This window comes from Passer domesticus, chromosome 2, assembly GCF_036417665.1.
Source record: "Passer domesticus isolate bPasDom1 chromosome 2, bPasDom1.hap1, whole genome shotgun sequence".
In the NCBI taxonomy this organism is placed as follows: domain Eukaryota; kingdom Metazoa; phylum Chordata; class Aves; order Passeriformes; family Passeridae; genus Passer; species Passer domesticus.
Window position 1 is genome coordinate 33857647 of NC_087475.1, and position 21325 is coordinate 33878971.

Genomic DNA, 21325 nt, shown 5'->3' on the forward strand with positions numbered 1-21325 from the left:
GACCTTATTCCTAACCAAACATTCTTGCTAACAGGAGGGAAAAAAAATGCACTGCTTCTATATTCTTCCTAGAGAGAAAAGGAATGTTTTTTGCTATCAAGAGCATGTTCTTCCAGTCTACTGCCACTGCTAATATCCACTGACAGAATGAAGTGCCTCTTCTGAACAGTCTAGTCAGCATCAACAGAGAGCTATAGCACTAGTGAAGAAATAAACTTTAAGTGGATGGGCTTAAATCAAAACTTCTTTTAAAAGACTGAATAAAAGGGACTACATACAGCAACCTCTTGTTCATCTCCAGATTAGTCCATTTAACAGTAAATTCTGAATATTGCCATTAATCTATATTGCTTTTCATATAAAACCACTGGGTCTTATATAAATCTCATTACTTGTGTGTACTTTTCCCTCTCCTCTTGAATTGTACTTGCAGATCATTTATGCAAAAAAAGAAGTACCAACTAAACAGATGCAAACACTTTCATTTCATGAAACTAAACTTGAGCTGCAAGTTCAGAGGTGCAAACTGACCACTAATTTTTCTGGTTCCATGATCAAACATACAACCTGACTGACATGACCAAAAACAGCCTTTTCTTTTTTTTTTCCCCTCAAGCCTGGTAAGCAAGATAGCTGTATTTTAGAATCCTGCAGGACAACACAATAGCATTTATGAAGACTAACTTCACTGAGACACAATTCATACATTAATCCTAAGAGTTAAGAGCCTGAAAAAGCTGTTATTTAGATTTCTAAACTACTGTGGAGTTTCAAGAAATATGTGGAATATTTCCAGCTGTGGAAAGGAACAGGTGTGATCTGTGCTATGTAATACCTACACTTAACTCCTCCAGAAGCAAAGACAAGTGGAAGGTGGCATTTTAGCTTTTACCTCTGTTACTCACCATACAAGTCTATCTTAATTGGCACTAAAATAAACTAAAGTAATTATCCCCAAGTCTATTTTTCCCACAACAGTAATGGGTAAGTGATCTCCCTGGCTTTATCTCAACTCCCAGGCTTTTATATTTTATTTTCATCTCCTATGGAGGAGGGGCAGCAGGCAAAGAGCTGGAAGGGTGAGCACCTGGCTAAGGTCAACCCACCACAACACAGTACTGGAATCAAGTGGCAGTCTGCCTTTACCACCACCACACTATGTACATGAAAAAGCTTTCAAAAGCCTCATCACAGCTTGGACACTTTAGAGTAACATAAAAGCCTTATTTATACAGTGAAGTGTCAGAAACTCTGTATTTTTAAATAACTGTTCTACAGTCTTCAACACTTTCTGAACCTTCTGAGACATGTACACACATCTGACATTAAAAAAATAAATTCATCATTGCTCAGAACAAGTGTCCTAAGTGGACAAACATGAAGTCACAGATGACTGGCTTAGCACTTCTGGATTTTATACTGCTGTCTATAATTTGCATCAGAAGTGACAGATTGCATTTTCCTAGGTGATATTTCAAGGGTTACCCTGAAAATCAAAAACAAATATACTATGACATCTTTCTGTAAGCTTTCTCAGAATTACTAAAAGCACTACAGCACCATAATTAACAAAACATCTCAATTCTCTGCAGCTACTTAGCTATAAAGATATTGGAAGAACAGTTTTCTGTCAAAGACTAGCACAGGTACAATTCTAAAAACAATGTGTAAGTGTCCACCACAAAAACGTCAATTAATCAATTTAATTTGCAAAGAAAAAAAAATATCTATATATAAATACCCTTCAGTACTACAGATGTTTGTTATCCTTCCTCTACATGAAAGCATAGTGTGTTGAATTGTTTTTCCACAACCACCACACCACCTCTATCATGAGCTGTCAGTGAACAGGAAAGCATTTCCTACAATTCCTCTAGGAGGTAATACTTCCCTTTATTGCAAAAAGTTTACAATGCCTTTTGTTACTATACATGGAAGTAGCCAACGCAAAGAACAAACTATTACTCTACCTCCACTCATTTCATGAGCAGCTTTGTAGTAGCCTGCCTGATAAGATCAGCTGTATTTTCACCCAGTGTCAACAACAATATTCCAAAGGGCCAGCAGCATAGGGAGGACAAAAGTCTTCTAACTCTGATACAGTTAGGAGCATAACCTGATTTTTACTACAGCATGCAGCCACTAATAACCTAAAAAGCTTATACTCTTGATAAGTAAATGTATAATTCATTCTTCTCTCATAAATTATTTACTGTATCTTACTTCCTGTAAAAATTACCTCCACTAGTCAAAAAGATATCCATTCTGCCTATTTTTAAAGGAGGCATACTATAGGTATGAAAAAATTGTCTACATGAGTAATTGAGCATTACTGGTTGTGGGATAATTGTACTGTGGGATATGTCTATATCCCATATAGACATAGTAACAGGAAGTCACAGATGCCAAAAAAAATAGTTCACTATTACCAAAGGCAGTATTTCTACCCATCTCCTCATTTATCTGGGAATCTTACAAATTATTGACAAACTTATCAGACCATTTGGCGAGTCCATTTCAGCCAGATCAGGAAACAAATATTTTAGTTTTTGACCAGCTTAATTTTTTGTTCAGTATGGAGTCAAAAGAGCACCACTTTTGTGGTGAAGATGAAAAAAAGGCAAGAGCAAAATCACCCCATTCCAGCATTCCCCATCACAAAACAAAATCCACCCCCACCAAAGTAATCTCACTAAGCAGATGTATTATTCTGCCATTTGCAATATTGCAGTGTTCTAACTGCTCTCAAATACACTGGAAAACTTAAAAAAAAAAAAAAGAAAAAAAAGGCACCACGTTCTCAGGCAGATCGTGGACAGTTTTTAAGCTGACCTTTCAGATACTTTCTGAGGACTGTAAACAAAATTAGAAATAGCAGTATCAGCTTTATCCCATTCCTCAGTCCACTTCCTTTAAACAAAGGCTACAGCTGTAAACACACCAAGCATACCAAACAAAAAGACACTGCCAAGCCTGTCTCATAGTAACATGCCTAGTTATGAAGTTAAATTTCACAAGGCTAGAACAGATTTAAGCCTTCAGTTGGAGGCTTGAAGATTACCTTTTCATACACTTTTCAGAAATCACTTTCAATTGTATTTAATTCAAAACATTAACACCTGCAAATTGTATAGACAGGTAATGAAAAACAAAAGTTTTGTGACAGTATGAAAGCTGAGGTCCATTTTCAACATCACAATGAGAAAAAATGAACAAATTCAAAGAAATTTAAAATTCATACCTTTTCTTGGAGGTAGTTCACCACTCTGTATTAATTCTGTTCCAGGATATACAATCTCCCCATCTTTTACCATTTCATTCCACAAGCCACACAATCCATCTCGTGTAAAAGCAAGCTGTTAAAAATAATACATTATATAGAGTTAAAATAATACATTATATAGAGTTACACACACTTTTCTCTCAAGGCAATTCAAGCTAACACTTAAAACACATCTTATTTTATACATCATCCCGAAGAAAGAAAACACATGTACCATCTCATTGGAAATGAGATTTTGTGTGTGTGTATGACAAGGATTTTAAAAAAATCTTCAGAATCTGATTGTCTAGCTATGCTATTTTCAGGTTAAAAGTGCAAAATGGTAAATTTTAGGTAGACTCAAGTCCAGAAAAATAAACTGGTTTTTTTGGTGACAAATTCTCATCAAAAGCATGGACTTGGTCACCTCAGAACTAACCACCCATTCATGATGACACCAGCTAAGGGGCAGGGAGAGGGTGTGGGGAGTCCTTTTTCTCTTCAGGAAAAGCTATTCAAACAAAGTCAAGCAGCATAAAATCCCAAGACAGAGAAGCTCAGTCCCCTCGCCAACCAGCAAATGAAGAGCTGGGCATCTTAACCAGAATGATGACATCAAGGCCCAGATTTGTAAATGAATTCAGCCACTTCAATCTGGTCCTGCTGTGCAAAGCATCTCTCACCACCCTCCCTCTTCTTTCCAACTTCTACAATGCCTCCTCTCCCACCAAGAGCCAGATTGTGGAACAGTTCAAGCCTAAAAGCAGCTACACCCAGAGGAAGAGCAAAGGGCTGCCCCAGCCCAGGTCAGCTCCCAACACACTCTGTGTTCAAGAGCACAAATACTGGCAACAGAACACAGGCTCTGCTAGCTGGAACCACTCACAAAAGCACTGGCTCTAACACAAGTCTCCTAATGATTTAGGAATTTGGATCTCCCTTGGAGAATCCTAATGACCAGGACAACTTCTCCTCTGTGGATGTTGGTTTTTTTGCTTTAAAAATGCTGCAGAACAGGTATCTACATCCCAAGTGAATTCCATTGTAACCAGGCTGTATTTCACAACTGTAGAGCATAAGGGAGGAGGGCAGGACACAAAATTGAAAAACAGTATTTTCTACATACCACAGTGATGCAGTGGACCACATTAAAAAAAAAAAAACCCAGCATAAACAACACCATTTTTTTCTTAAGTAAGAAAATAAAATATACCACCTGCTGAAGGCTCATTCAGAAGCATCTTTGGGTTATGTAACTAACATTCAAATCCAAGGTGTTTTAACTGAGAGGTAATACACAGATGTGGCTTACAACAACTACCATAAAATATTTACCACTACACAAAAGTCCACTCATCTCGAGAAAACAGCTCAAAATAAAATCATTACATTGGAATGATTAAGGATTACAGGTTTTAAGAGACACATCCACCAGCAGGGCAGAGATTTGCTGATCCAGCTCATGTCAGTTAACAGGAATTAAAAGACAAGTTGCATGTTTTCACACCACTGTAACACACTAAATGACCATAGTAATTTCTTGACTGCATATAGCATACATCAGAAATCTACTCCGTGTTTTAATTATTTCCATAATTCTTCTTTCATCATAAAATGTGAATTGACACACTGTATCTGTCTGTCACTTACTATTGCCTGATCAGAGGCAGAATCACGCAGTGTGAGCTAGACGTTATTAATCTTATCCGTGACTTATCAATTGTACAGCACCAGAATCAAACTCTGACCACACTTCACTGAGAAGTACAGTCCCTGTTCTTCAGTGTTACACAGCACAAGGAGCTTTTGCAAAGATCTGCTTTGTGTTTTGCTAAGAGCTTTACATTTGGCTTCATTTTTTAAAAATTGGAATAATCTGAAGCTGCATTTCAACAATGAAAAAAATCAGTCACCATTTACTGATTTTCTTGATTGTTCCCAGCCTATGAATATTTCAACAATAAATGGTTTTCACTTTTTCCTTCTTTAGATGTGGTCATATACTTTAGTAGAACACCTAGGGAATTTACTTTTCATAGTTTTTTCCTGTGTAAAAAAAAGTAAAACAGTTGTTTCACTGATTTTGGTTCATATAGTGGTGATACATTATTTAAATGCTAACCTATGGTAAAATACAAGCTTGAAAAATAGTAAGTGAGGCAACCCTCCAGATGGGTTGCATAATAAATTATAGTTTTCACAAACTAAAGATCTTTCTCTAATAAACTGTCTTTTTCACACATTTTACTTTACATTCCCAGATCACCTTGGTATGGAAAATCATTCTCACAGCCCATAGAATCTAAATGTCTCTGGGCTTTGAATGTCAGATTCTTCACAATGTAGCACTGTTCTATTTCAGAAAAAGTTATTACTTTTGAAAGCATTCATGTAAAGCAGAATCAGGAACTGTTTTCTCCACTTGAACCTCTAATTCTTTTACACAGCACAAAGTTCACTCAACTCTTTCAGGCAACTAAAAACTGAAAAAGTAAACAAAATTTCTTCGGCCTTGGGTTTGGTTCAAAGTCTTATCAAAGTAATTTTTTCTTGGTATGTTGCAAAAAGATAGAGGAACCACCAAGACTACGGGTCACAGAGTTCCACCTCCCTCTCCAAATACTGTAAGCAGCCTTCAGATAAACAATTTTGCCTACTACTCAGGTTGTAGTTAACATTTTGTCACCAGTATCTGTGTCGGGGGAAGGGAAAAAGGAGGCAAGTTTGAAAGTAAAGAAACACTGGACTGACTTTACAGCAATAATCAAAGCAGCCAGCTGAACAGATAATTAAGAAACAGTATTTACAACCAATTCATATGTCATAACAGGGCAACTTAATTTCAGCTGTAACAAAATGACTATTAATCTATTCAACATTCAGCAGGTATCTAGTATTTGCTATATATATTAGCTGAAAGTGAAAGAAAAGTCTGAGTTTTAAAGTCATAAATTATTGAAGCAAGTTTATTTTCATGATCTCAAAATTACATAATCATAATAGAAAATTTACAACTCCCTTACGAGAAATATTTATTTTAGCCAACAGAAATGGGGTGGAGTGGTTGATACAAGAGAGGGTTGTGCTGACATCCAGAGGGCCCCTGACAAGCTGGAGAAATGGGCTGACCTCATGAACCTAAACCTCATGAAGAAGTGCAAAGTCCTACAGCTGGGGAGGAGCCTACAGGTCCAGAGTAGGCTCCATGTGAGAGACATGGACAAAAAAGAGAGAGCCCAGCAAAGAACGATGAAAATTATTAAGGGACTGGAACACCCTTTTTATGAGGAAAGGCAGAAAGAAAGGGCTTGGGAGGAAAGCTCATCTATATACATGTGTATAAAATCTGAAGGGAAGGTATAAAAAGGATGGATCCAGGCTTTGCTCAGTGGTACCCAGAGACAGGATCAGAGGGAATGGGTGTAAACTGAAATGCAGGAGCTTCCCTCTGACCACCAGGAAACATTGTCTCTGTGAGAGAGCAGCCAAGCACTGGCACAAGGTGTGCCCAGGGAGGTTGTAGATTCCTGATTTTTGAAGATATTCAGAAGACATTCAAACACAGACCTGGGCACAGGACTCTAGGCAGCCCTGCTTGAACACGGGAGTTGGACCAGATGACCTCCAGAGGTCCCTTCCAATCTCAAACATTTGTGACCCTGTGAAACTTGCAGCTGAAGATAACACTCTTCTGTGTAGTGGAAGGGTCTGCTTTAACTTCCCAATCCTGCATCTTTTTCTTCCTGTAATATTTTATGACTTTCTTCTTTTGCTCCCACCAATATCTCTCACATTCAGTCACTCATTAAGAGTCTATCAGCACATCTCAGTGTTCAAACTAGAGGACAAAACTTTGTTCAGAACAAAAAAAAAAAAAGGAAAAATTGGTGGTACAGTGCAAGACAAGAAACACACTTGGTGTCTTCCTTGTTCCTGACATACTGGAGTTCCAAACACCAGAGCAGCCATTTGTGTTTTGTAAAGTCTCTCTCACTAGATTGCTTGATTCATATGAATATCCCTCTATTAATTTAGTAACTTCATTTGCACATGTTTAATGGGATGAACTTAAGCTCAGTAAGTTAACAAGTTAAGAATAATGAAGTCTTCACTGAACTTTTGCAACTGACAACACTACCAGAGATCAGAGATGTACCCTCAGTAAATCTCCCCCCAAGGCCTTGCTTGCCCCATCACTTACACGCTTCCTTCCAAAGACCAGGACAACAGCAGCTCCATGCTCCATTACTACTATCCACTGCCTTGCAACTTTGGCCTGTGTTCTTAATCCTCCTACTCATTCCCCATGCTAAAAATCTCCCTTGTCCTTTCCCATGACATCTACTGACCTCTTCTCAATCCCCATCTCCCACGCATCTCACCTTCAGAGGCCCCAAGCCTCTTCCATCATTTGTCACACTTTCTCATCCCCAGACCATGTCTGGATCACTTGAAAGCCATGTATCTCCTCAAATCCACACCTCCCACACAGACCTAAGGCTCAGCCCTGCTCACTTATCCCAAACTAAAAACACAAGGGCCTAAGGAGACTTTAAAGGGAACTTCTACTGTAAACTAGACTGCCTCCACTCTAATCTTTAGCTAATCTTATCTCTGCAGTAGAACTGTAATTTATTCTGTCTGGTACAACATCTGATTAAGTCAAAGGGGTATCTAGTTTGGTTGCTGACATATGCTGCTGCCTACCTCCAACAGGGCTGGCAGTGAAATTTCTCTCCATTCCCATCAACTTCAGACAATAAGACCCTGGAAGGAATTAACATTTACTTCCATTTGAAGAAAATTAAATCTTGCAACCATAACTGGGTAAGCTCCTGAGAATTCTCAAAGCACTGCTACAATTTTGTTTTCACTAAGTTATTTTAAGAATAATCAGCAGCTCTGATTTTGTTCTAAAGTCAGCTACTTTAATTAGACAAACTCTATAGTACATTAGATTATGTTCTCAAGGTGGTTTCATAAACTTCCCGGCAAAAAGCATAGAAGCCTTCATAAAAGCTAACTTGAATCCAAGAAAAACGAAGCCAGGAAAATAAAATTACACAAAAGAACAAAGATTGACTCAGGTAGGATTCCTGGTTATATAATTGCACTGGAAATTTAAGAAACTGACTTCATAACTACAGAACATCAATATGGATTTAAAATATAAGCTACTTAAATGATCTTCACCTCAGAACTGCCAAGGGTAGTGGAGAATCTGTTCTCCTATTCACTTATTTTTGCATTAGCCACTGGCTGTAGGAAAAACTTTTCTTGCTAGAAAAATACTTAACTGAAAAACACTTTCAGCCCAGTAATAGTGAAGAAAATCACGGAACAATAAGTCCTTTACTAAGTCTCTCTTTTGTTTTTGCTTTTTTTGAATCCATTCAATTTGTGTTTCCTTCTTTATTGTTGTCTTAGTATTTTGTCCTAGCTTCCTTCCTCCCCTTCTGAACGAGGCATGCCCTGAGACCACAGCTGCTTATCACACCTATGCAGAGTACAGTGCAACATCACTGTTGTGATGTGCTCAAGTGCTCAGAGAGCAAAATCAAAAAAATTCAGCTGCCCCCACATTACTTCAACAGATTTAAACTAGAAACATACCCATAACAGCATCCCCATAAGAGGATGCTGGTCTTCCACTTGCTGCAAAAGTTAACAGCCAATGGTCACACACAAGGAAAAATTATAGAATTCCCTCAAACCTAGAAACTATCTTTATGCATCTGAAGAATAGCTCTGTCTGAACCCAAATATTTGAACCTATGTATTAAATCTAATTTCTCTAACCTACCACACCGCATATAGTGTTTTTCCCTCCATATGGAAATCACTTGTTTAGGAGAGAGCACTACTTCATTTTTAAAATAACTTTTAAAAATTGCTATCACAATGTTCACTTCCTTTAAATACAAACGAGTCCTCATTTGCAGTTTACTGTAAGAGCTTCCAAATAAGCCCTTCATTTTTTTTGATCAGAAAACCAAAATAAAGTAGATTAACAGGAAAGCAATAAAACAGAGAAGGCAACTTTCACCAACTTCTTGCTTTTAAGAGCCAAGACATCATTTCTTTACATAATCTTCTCACAAGTAAAGACACTGATCTGAATGTTGGAAGCTACAATTTTCAAGACAATCAAAATGATGAATGTAACTTTGAAGGAAGGGTAAAAAGGTTTCAAACCAATCCAACCCTTAAGGGTGGCTATATAGTTTCAAAAAACTGATTTTCATCTCTGTGGCAAAAGGTAATGACAGAAATTGTCTGTCACCCATGAACTCAATGAAAACTGATGGAAATGCTTCATGTTCCGCTTGCAGACAGCTCCCACACCTTGACTGTTGCCTAAAGTTTTTCTCCACACTACAGGAAAAAGAAAGTTTTTCCCTCTAACTCCTGCTATTAAGCACAACAGTTCTCCACAGGATCCAGAATAAGCAGCCTAATTAAACTCCATTTGAACACACACATGCATCCCATTAGCTCACAGCAATTCTAGTTTTTAGTTATTCATCCATCACTAATTAAAGGTCTCTGCATAAGATTCTAATTTAGTTGTACAGTACATCTATTTAATCAGAATTATTTTAAGCACAGTTTGATTCTGCAAACTGGGTACCTAGGTTTAAGTAAACAATTTTAATCTTCCCTTTTTATAATAAAGGATGTCTTCCTTAGGAACGGTCATTGAAAAACAATCTCCCATTACACACAATGTTTGCTATAAATGTGATGGTTTCTACTAATAATAGTCATCAATAGGCAGGTCTTTTCAATGTATTAATTCAAATAAATAACTTATAGATTGAAATAATACACTAACTTTTCAAGTGACTGTATTAAGAATGGTACATGAAAAAGTGGCCTGCACTAAAATCCACCTATTTTAGAACTTCATAGGACTATTTTATTAATGGTGATGTTATACACATCCTGTTGATATGTCATAGGAGAACATACTACATATCGTGTACTGATGTTCTCATATTCAGCTGAACTACCCTGATATTTCAGCTGCTGTAACAGTCTGTTTTTTTCACATACCATAGAATATCCTATTTTGCTCCACCAGGAAATTTAGGTTTTTTAAATAAAATAAATGTTTCTGTGCGCTTCAAAATTACATTAGTAGCCATAAATCATACAAATAAATACAAAGTTTGTAAAAAGACATGGAGCAGTTACAGGTTGCATTTGGATCTTTGCAGAGCACCTTGGCTTCCTAAAATAGTATTGCTCAGTTTCAGAAAAATTCATATAAGCAAAAAACACTGTGAAGATGCAGTGCCATTAACATTTCACATCACATCAGGTAATTGTGCAGGCCAGAAGGTCACTGCTACTACAAAAGGACTTGTGCCTTTGATATTCACTTAAGAACAGTAATAACATACTACATCACACTGCCTTTGTCTCACAGCAGTAACACCCCAAAACTGAGTAAGAACATTTAAATTTGGCCTGGGTACCAGCTGCAACAGTGACACACAGGTGATTAAACACAAGCCATGCTACAACCCACATGTCACTCTTTTCTTATTGTATTAATACCTCAATATAATACTTATTAATGCAAATAGTACTACAATATTGTGTATTACACTATTCATGCAACACCTTCTTGAGCTAAAACAAAAAAAGAATACAATAATTTTCAGAGAGATTTCATTGGCTTAATCTACAATAACTGCCAGTTATCAAGTCTAAAAAACAAACTCTCTGGCAACAGTGACAAAGGAAATAAGGAAAAAAAAAAGTACTTTGGAGACTACTAGGCCACCAGATGAAACCATTTTACTTCCAATCCTAGTTACATGCCTCAAATTTTGTAGCAGTAGAATTTACTTTAAAAACTAATCAAGTCTGTATGTCTCCTAAGGTAACTCCCCAGAATAATTCTGTTTCTACAAGGACTGTCACCTACTCATTCTTGGACTGCTGTACACTGAGAAGTTAAAAATGTAGCTACAAAGTGAAGAGTTCCAGGGTCCAATTCCAAACAATTTGTAGTCATCTTAATCCTTTCACATAAATTTAGTTTGTCTTCTTCAAACCTCTCATAGTACTCTCATAGCAATGTGTTCACCTTTTCAATTCCTGCTGACAGTCTCTTGAGCACCAGTAGGGCTCTCTACAGCTGAGCCAGTAAAAACATGCACATGAAGAAATCTACATATTCACTTAAACTTAAAGGATTTAAACACAGGATTCATACCTATTAAAAAAATAACCACACAGAGCTAGGTCATGCTGACCAACCAGTAGCTAAAATAATCATTCATGTAGCAGAAAAATTCTCAAGAGGCCAAAACCCCTTTCCTTTATGAAGGCATCTGCCATATAATACATTAAAAGATACTACTCAAGATTCACATGCTCAGTTTTTCAAAATACTGAGCACACGCATCCAATTAAGAGTTCTGTGATGAAGACCTGTGTAATACCAAAAACAGGTAACCTAATAAGAAAATTATATTATACCCAGGAGGCCTGGCTTGTCTTCAGATTCCAGAGAAGTGATGTTTGCATCCAGCAGATGACAAATCATTACTCTTCTCTTATTTCATTATTCTCATTATTTTGACTACAGTTTGATTGGAAGAAAAAAAAAATAGTTCTCTGGCAATTAAGAGTCTAACTTGTTACTACACATAAAGAACTCACATAAGTAAGAGCATTTATTCAAAGAAATATGCTGCAAATGATGATTTTTATTATTAAAAGGAAGTCTTTTAAAACATCAACTAAAATACAGTCCCATAAATCACAAATATTTTATTGCACTTATACACACAACTGAAAATAACCCATAAAACTTTATGGACCAAAACCCTTCTATCAAAAGTTTAAATAAATAAGAAAAAAAAAAAGGGATGTAGAAAAAAGGCACTACAAAAAAAAAAGGAAAAATCTGATCAATCACATGAATAGTCACATTTTTCACCCGATATAATACAGAAGAAAAAAGGCAATGCATAGTCAGCAGGTGTTACAAACAAAGGTTGCCACTTTTTCAGATTAATTTCCCTGTATTCAATAATCATTATATACAACATACTTGTAATCGAAAAGCTACCCTTCTGGAAACAAAAAAAATTCCATATTTCTTAATATGTTTATCTCCAAAATGCTGTATTGCATCTTTATTTACATTACAGAAAACATCTGACTTTGCACTGAAACTTTTACTTTAGTAGGAACAAAAGATGAAAATAGAATAAATCTAACCAAATGAAGAACAAGACCTGTCATTTCATAGCATTTACATTCAAGACCTACTAAATAATGGAACCTCTTAGGCTATCTCTGTCACTTCTGATTCCAACTTATGTTGTTTGATGTAAAATGCTGGAAAAAGGGTGCTTTTGAATCACAACTGCATGGGAAAATCCTTGTCTAACCATAAGAACAACTCAACTCAAGCAGGTAGACTATCAGCAGGTAATCTGGGATAAAGTCACAAAGACGGAATTTTTAAGAGTTTTTCAGGAGCACTATCATTAACAGTAACAAAAGAACACTGGCTGGCCCATCCCAAAAAGAATTTCGAGGTTTTGAGTTGAAACTTGCAAAGGTTATTCAAAGTAAGAAATCTACATGCAACTTCTGGGTAAAGGAAGGCAAAGAGACAAGGACCTAATCTAGTTACTCATTTCATCTAACCCAAAGCACTCTATTTCTCGATATTTTCCACTTATTTGTAAAACCTGAATTGGGAAAACATGTTAATATCTTCCTCCTCCCCTTATCACACAACTTTGCTAAATGAAGAAATCTTCTAAGACAAAAGAAAACTTTCACCAAATACTGGTATATTTCAGTGAAGACCACTTCCATTTCAACCTTGTACCCTTGACAAAAAAACTCAAAAAGGACAAAATTTAAATGAACCCTCTATTCATAATAGAAACAACTACAGCAAAATCGAATTTGATTTCTTCAAAATATAAATTATAATTATAATTTCCATCGTCTTTCGCTTCAGTAGTCCTGTGTATTAAAACTGCTAGCTCAGATGCAGGCGAGACATTTAGCAACAGCCTAAATAAGAATTTATAGTTCTAGCAGAAATGCCACATACTCTGCTAGGAGCTTTGACACTCAGCAAAGATAACACACATATGTAGCCTAGCTTGTTTCAAAGCAGAAGGGATGGACTGAAAACGCAGATCTATTTGCAGATCAAAATAACTTGGTGTTTCTTCAAAGCTACTTATAAATCAGCATACTTGGGAAAACCTGTACACTATCTCAAGAGCTGCAATCTTCTACTTGTCAGCTCTTTGGACTAAAAGCATCCTTGAACAGCACCTGAAAGGTCACAATGCAGTATGACCATCAAAGTCCTTACCTGCAAGTCTGTCTTCAACCATTTGGAGTCAAACCTTGCTTGAGCAGACAGACAAAAAGAATCAGAAGACATGTTTCCTCCTTCAGCCTTCTCCCCAGGCTGGCTGAGCAGCCCAACCTGCAACAGATATGAGCAGAGAGAAAGAAAAAATGAAAAAAAAGGATAATCTGGCACATGAAGTAAACCACTCAAGGTTATTTTTGTTCAGACTACGACGGCTTCCACTTGATCTTTAAAAATGTATCATGAAGAAGGACCTCCCTCGTTCTCATCCCCTGAATTTGCAAGGGGAGAGGAACACGCATTAGGAATACTACCTGAACCTAGAAAAAAGCCTCCACATCCCTTCCCCATCACACCCGCGGGAAGGAAGCCTCCCTTCTGCTGCACTGAGCCACACCGAAGGCCTTAGCGCTGCCCCTCAGCCCCGTAAGTGGTGCATGAAATAAATAATTGATCGCAGATTACGCAAGCCGCAGGCCAACATAAAGCGATTATCAGGGTCACCCGCACCCCCTCCTCCCGGCGGCGGCCGAGGCCGGGGCTCCCCCTCTCCCGGGAGCATCCCACCCCCGCGCTCACGTCCCGCTGTCACCGCCCCTGACGGCTCCCACCCGCCCGGGCCAGCCCGGGGACGGGGCGGGGGGCGCGGGCAGGGAGGCAGAGCCCCGCCCGGGCAGGGGTCCCCACACACGGCGCCGCGGCCGCCGCTGCCCTGCCCTGCCCGCCCCTCCCGCGGGCTCCGGGGATGCGGAGCGGAGGCCGCGCTCCCCCCGCCGCCCGCGCCCACCGCCGCTGCCGCCCCTGCCTCCCCGCTGCCCCCGGGGCTGTCGGGGCTCTCTCACTCACCGAGCAGCCGCGGCAGCGACGGCGGCGGCGGCGGCTCCGGCTCTCGCTCCACCGCCGCCCGCTCGGCCCCGGGTAATCCTCGCCCCTCCTTCCCTCGCCCGCCCACCCCCCACCCCTCCGCCGGCGGAGCCGCTCGCCGATCCCTCCCTCGCTCCTCCGCTACTGGAGGCGGGGAAAGCCCGGCCCCCCGTACGCCAGCGGAGCTCCCTGCCAATCGGGAGAGCGGCGGGAGGCGGGACATCCTGTCCCGCAGCGGGGCGGGGAGCGGCAGGCGGGCGGGGCCGCGCCGGTAATAACGGGGATCAGAGCATCCTTGCAGCCCGACCCAGAGATTTAAAAAAAAAAAAAAAAAAAAAAGTTAAGTCATTGAGGGACCATCTGTAAACTGTACAGTTGATTTCTTTTAAAAAGTGGGTTTTAAATGTTTCAGACGAGGAAGGTCAGTAACGAGTAGCTCGGAGGCAAACAGAATCACAGAGTGGGAAAGGTTGGAAGGGACAACACTGGGGAGTGTGGCCCAGCTTCCCTGTTCTAGCAGGGTCATCCTAGAGCACGCGGCACAGCACGGTGTGTCTCTGTCTGAGAGAGAGACATTCGGAACCCACCTTGCTGCCTTCCTGTGTAACCCGCTCTAGGTGACCCTGCCTTGGCAGAGGTGTTGGACTGGATGACCTCCAAAGTCTTTGCCAACCCTAATAATACTGTGACTTTGATTGTCCTGATGCCTCCTGGATATTTCCAATGAAGGGGACTCCACAACCCCTCGGCACAATCTGTTCCGGTGCAAGGTCATCCACATGGTAAAGAAACTCATATTCAGGTGGACCTTCCTGTGCATCAGTTTCTGCCCATTGCTGGTCTTGTAAGTAAAGACTGATGCAAAGAAAACCTCAGTAGCTCTGCCTCCTCTGCATCTTCTGCAACCAGGGAAGGAACAGAGGCTGGGAACAGTAAAGTGATGCCACTACACATGAAGGAATAAGGATGGTGGAGAATAAAGTGTGAACTTGCTAATGGCAGGCAATGACAGGAGTCTGGAGGCAAATATTGACTGATTGCTCAAGGGGGAAACTGCTCTGAGGCAAATAATCATCCTTCAGCATAAGTTTGTTGGGGATGTATATTAGTAGTTTGAAATTCAAATTAACCAAAAGTCAAGTTTCTCACAATACTTAGACTCCTGTTCCCTGGCAGCTAAGGAATTAGGAATGTAGAGCAAGACTTGGCAGATGGGACTGTTATTGGCTTTGGCCAACGTGAAGCCACAGACTGAATGTCAATGAAATGCTAACAGAACTGAGACCATTTGCTGGCATTTAGGCAAAGGTACACAGCATTTAGTTGTTGTTATTATGTAAGAAGCATTGTAATAAAACAGGGAATTTTATTCTCCAGGCTTCATTTTTAAAGTAAAAAATGCAACCGTGACCTAACTGGTTAGTCTGTCATTTATCACAGACCTCTCTTGAATCAAGATACAGTAGGCATTTGAAGTAAAATACTCTACAAAACTTCTGAAATGTCTCAAAATTTATATAAAAATATAGAAATGCTCCATTTCCTCAAGTTACAGAAATTTCAAAATATAAGCTTTCAAAACCAAAAGTAGTTTCCTTTGAAAAGCCTTCCCAAATGCCATGTTAGTGCAGCAGGATGGGAAATACTTTACTCTTGTCTTACCTGGCAGACTGAAAATGTAAGAAAGTGGTCATATTGATATAATCCAGATAGGGATAAAAACTGCTTTGAAACACAAGGATTAAGGGACAGACAAATAAAAGTAGGTGTCGTCATGGGAGTTTAATGTAGGTCACACAGCCAGGATGGCAACAATGATGAATTATTCTTTAAGGAACTAAGGGACACCTCTAAATCAACCACCCTTGTCCTTATGGCAGACTTCAACTTGCCAGGTGTTAACTGGGAATATCATACAGGTGGTACAAACAGGTCCAGAAGTTTCCTAAAACATCCAGACAATAACTTCTTGATATAAGTATTAAGGCAGCAGGCTAGGAAGGGTGCCCTCCTTAATTTTTTAGTTTTCTAATTGAGAAGGTGTCATGAGTGAGGTGGTAGTTGGTGGGTATCTTGACCACAGCAATCCCAAAGCAACCCAGTTTAAATTCTCTGTTGGCAGGAGGAAAAGTGCCACCAAAACTTCACCTCTGGATATGAGAAGAGCAGAATTCAGGCTACTCAGGGAACTAGTTAGCAGGGTCACCTGTGAAAATGCTTTCGAAGGTGCTGGAGTCCCTCAGTGTCATTCCGATTTTCGGAAGCAGGGCAAGAGGGATAGCCCTGGTAACTACAGGCCCATCAGTTTCCTTGCCATGCCTGCTCATCATTCAGCTGGCTAAACACATGCAATGGGTGAGCAACTGGCTCATGGGTCAGACACAAAGGGTTAGAGTAAGTGGGGTTATATCAGGCTGGAGACCTGTCACTAGTGGAGTTTGGCAGGGCTCCATTTTAGGGTCAGTCTCTTCAATATTTTCATAAATGACTTTGGATACTAAGTAAGTTTGCCACTGATACTAAATTGGAAGGAGTTGTGGACTCCCCCAAAGACAGAGAGACCTTGCAGAGACATCTTGACAAATCAGAAGGCTGGGCAATGAATTTCAACAAGGACAAGTGCCAGATTCTACACCTGAGATGGGGCATCCCTGGATGTGCATCCCAACTGGGGAATGAGATGTTGGAGAGCAGCAGGAGATCTGGGGATCCTGGTTGATGGTGAGTTGAACATGAGTCAGCCATGCCCTGGCAGCCAGGATGGCCAGCCATGTCCTGGGGTGCATCAGGCACAGCATGGCCAGCCAGGCACGGGAGGGGACTGTCCTGCACTGGGGCAGCCTCATCTTGAATATTGTGTGTGGGTTTGGGCACTGCAGTATAGAAAAGATACCAAGCTCTTAGAGAGTGTCCAAAGGAGGGACACAACGATGGTGAAGGGCCTTGAGGGGAACTTGCATGAGTAGGCCCTGAGGTCACTTTGTGTCTTCAGCCTCAGGAGAAGAGGAGACTGAGAGGAGACCTCGTTGTGTACAACTTCCTCATGAGGGAAAGAGGAGGGGCAGACACAGTTCTTTGTGTTGGCTAGTGACAAAACCCAAGGAAATGGCCTGAAGTTGCCAGGGTAGGCTTGTGCTGGGTACTAAGGAAGTGATTTTCACCCAAAGGGTGTTGAGCAACAGAACAGGCTTCCCAGGAAAGTGGTCACAGCACCAGCCTGATAGAGTTTAAGAAGCATTTGGACAACATTCTCAGGCATATGGTGTGACTTTTGGGAGTGTCCTGTGCAGTCCCAGGAGTTGGACTCAATGATGCATGTGGGTCCCTTCCAAGTCAGGATATTTTATGATTCTATATTTTAAGTATGGAGCCCAATCTAAAAGGAATTATGAAAATTTGCTTGAAACCACAGTGCCCACTGGTTGTGCCTACTGCTTGTTTAAATGATTTGCAAGTCATATCTAAATAACCTAATTTGTATATGCAACATTCACTGCTAGTTCTGGTTTGGCTTTTCAAGATTATCATCTTTAGACAGTATACATTGATGTCCAGAAGTTTTCTTTTATTAAATAAAAATGGCCATAGCCTTTGCTGGAACTCCTAATGTGAAGAATTTGAAAAGTGCTCAATGATCCAACTTGTTAGATTTGAATCACTGGTCCAATTAGCAGGTACACACTCACTTCAACAAAAATAATATTTGGGTGCAGTAACCATGGAAATTCAAAGCCAGAGATACTTATGAAGAATTTATGGGCAATTTTTTATATCCAGATTTAGATTTCATTTCTGAAGAACATTTATTTTCCATTTGAAATGCACTCTAATGGCATGGGGCAATATCAAATGTCATTCTCAATTATAAAAATATGCATCAGTCACATTTTCCAGAGAGTAAGTATGTCTGGTACAACTACATGAATAATTTATTTGATAACATTATTAAAACCAATTTTATTTTTCAAATAATCAGAAAATTTGAAGTCTCAGGAACCTGAAGTTTGTCTTTATACAGAGCATTTGCAGTATTAAGTCCACCAATAGCTGTTATTCTGATGTTATTTACATAATGAGGGCGAGCTGTATCACTTTAGACTGGCCAACATAATAAAGGTCTGACAGACTTCAGAAGGCAAGTTCAAAAGAAATGTTATTACTCTAAGCCTTGTGTTTCACTCTCCTGACGCATATTTCCATCATAAAGCAGGGTTATATGATCCTGCAAATCGGTTCTCCAGGCATCATTCTTAGTTCTGCAGCTTGCTCAAGCAACCTGCTTTACACCCCAGATAATCATTAAGTGGATCTTAAGGATTGCCACATGCACACCCCAGTTAGATATCAGGAAGAAATTCTCCCCTGTGAGGGTATTGAGGCACTGGCACAGGTTGCCCAGAGAAGGTGTGGATGCCCCATCCCAGGAAGTATTCAAGACCAGGGCTGGATGGGGCTCTGAGCAACCTGGTCTAGTGGAAGGTGTCCCTGCCCATGGCAAGGGACATGAGATTAGAATGAGATGACCTTTCAGATCTGTTCCAGCCCAAACCATTCTCTGATTCTATGATAGCCTTGCCTTAGAGACACCAACACCCTCAGGAGCTGCAGGGCAGAGAGCTAGTGAGCTGGGTGCAGCTCTCTGCATTCACTACAAATCTGTCAAAATCTGTCCCCATCCTTCTTACTTCCTCCAGAGAAATTGTTGGACATGGAAAAATCTCGTTTCCATGCTCAGATACAGTCACTCATTTACTTGTATCCACTTCTAGGCATATTCTAGATAAATTCATTCTTATTATAGATTAAAGCAAAAATTAAAGACATCAAAATGGAAGACACACTAAAATCAAGGGGTCACATTTTCTGGTCTACCTCTTAGAACACCTACATACAATACAGAGTACTTTAAAAATGTTGGGCTGTGGGCAGGAGACCTCTCTTTCTTTGTAAATGTGGTAGAGGAACCACACTGTCTTCTACAAGAGGTAAGGTGCTGTAGAGGTGCATGATGTAGAGGAAAAATGGCTGGTGGTGCACATGGGGTCTGTGAAAACCACGGAAGAGTGAAGAAGGTAGGGCTGGTAGCGTGAATGGTACCCTCACCTCCATGCAGTTGATACACTCAGCTCCAATTTGTAACACTGTCAGGCCAGCCTAAGGAGGTGGGGAGGGTTGATAATTGAATAAAGCAAATCTGTCATAAGTATCTGAAGCAGAACAGGCAGAAGAAAGAGAAGTATCTTTGGAAACTCTGAGCAGTGCCATATTTGTTTCTATTTCAGTTGTGAAAATGAGTTCATAAGTGTTGATAAGATCAGTCTCAAAAATTGAGGCAATTGCCTTCTCAAGTAACTAAATGCAAAACCATAAGAGCCAATGAACAAATGGTGAGAACAATTTTTACTTTTTTTTAATGAAAAAGGGACAAAAATAAGCAAGTATATGTTTACATAAAAATAACATCCAGTCCTACCTGTAGGTCTTCTCCGTGCCAGCTTGAAATCTTTACTAATTAGTAATTATTTTAAATGTGTGCGCTCTAGGGAATCCATTCTAGTTATAACAGCAATGGAATGTGGGGCGTTTTTGTCTCTCATTAGTGAATATCAAGAAGTGTTATGCATGTGAATGGGACACAAAACCATCTCTGTAAGAGCAGTGCCTAGCTGCTCTCTGCAAGACAATGCCTGTTTTGTTTGTAATATTTTTTTGTCAAGAGCCATTTGTGTTGAGCAGTCCCACTGAGTTTGGGAAGCCTTTGTGTATTATTATACACAAAACACAAAATCCAGTCCACTTCAGGCCTAAAACAAGTCTCAAAGAATCCCCAGGCTTACCTCTGAAGGATGAAGGCTTTCCCAAAGAAAGTGAGAAATTTCTACAATTAGCCTTTATTGTTTCAATACTCTCTGAACTGAGCAGTTGGCCTAAATTTCAGTTTTATATAATTGAAAGCTCATGGTAAGGCCCATTATTTCTTTACTGTGTTATTTGCAAAGAATGCCATTAGTTCAAATTGGTCAATACATAATTATTATGCCACACCAGTGCTTTTTGCAGGGGGAAAACAGAACAGTAAGGACACAAGAGGACTCTCCTCCTTTCCCATATTCACCAATATTTCTAAACAGTCATAATACCACTTTCTACTAACCATTTTCATTAGTGAATAAATATTATTTACATAAGGAGAAGTATAACCAAACAAAGGAAGCAGCTTCCATGTTCAGAAACCCAAGCCTCTTGCAATCAGTATCCAGTCTTTCCTCACACTCTTCAGAACAATGAAACAAGATCTTCCATCTGGGTGCATGGCTTTCTGTTCCTTTCTCATTTTCAGTGGTAACAGCCCTGCTACATCTCTTCCATTTCAATAATGGATCTCCCTTCCAAGCTATATCCTTTGCATTATTCTGCACTTCCAAGGTGATTTTTCTCCTACCTTTACTGGGCAGTCATGTAAGTTCTAATGTGGAAACTCTGTTGTTTCTCCATTAAACAGAATTAGGTTAGTCCCTCCCTGTCTTTTATTATTCCAGTTCAAAATGACAAATGTTGCTTACAGTTGAAATTTTAACAAGTTCTTCTCCTGTGACAATTTTTCTTTGTGAGAACACTGTTGTGTGAATCACAGTGTATTGCACAGCTGACACAGCTCAGTTGCAGAGGTGGTGTTGGAAAAGCAATTCAGAGTACAGAAGAGTGGGAAAAAAAAGGAAAAACTGTGACAATAAAGGCACAATTTTCACAGGTAGCTAATTAGAATTTGTTGTTAATTACATTTTGCATAGTTAATTATTTTTAATATTATAGAGAATCCTGTCCTTGTTAAA

General features: G+C 39.7%; 1 protein-coding gene across 2 annotated transcripts in view; it reads right to left on the reverse strand.

Moving 5' to 3' along the window:
- Positions 1-14601, reverse strand: part of HERC2 (HECT and RLD domain containing E3 ubiquitin protein ligase 2) — a 102032-nt gene extending 87431 nt beyond the window's left edge. For both annotated transcript variants that reach the window (XM_064408165.1, XM_064408164.1), the window contains exons 1-3: positions 14475-14601; positions 13626-13742; positions 3242-3356 (exon numbers count right to left, since the gene is read on the reverse strand). In XM_064408165.1, the coding sequence (XP_064264235.1) occupies positions 3242-3356; positions 13626-13697 (187 nt within the window). In that variant the 5' untranslated portion in view covers positions 13698-13742; positions 14475-14601. The remainder of the gene's footprint in view (positions 1-3241; positions 3357-13625; positions 13743-14474) is intronic.
- Positions 14602-21325: the final 6724 nt, after the last annotated feature.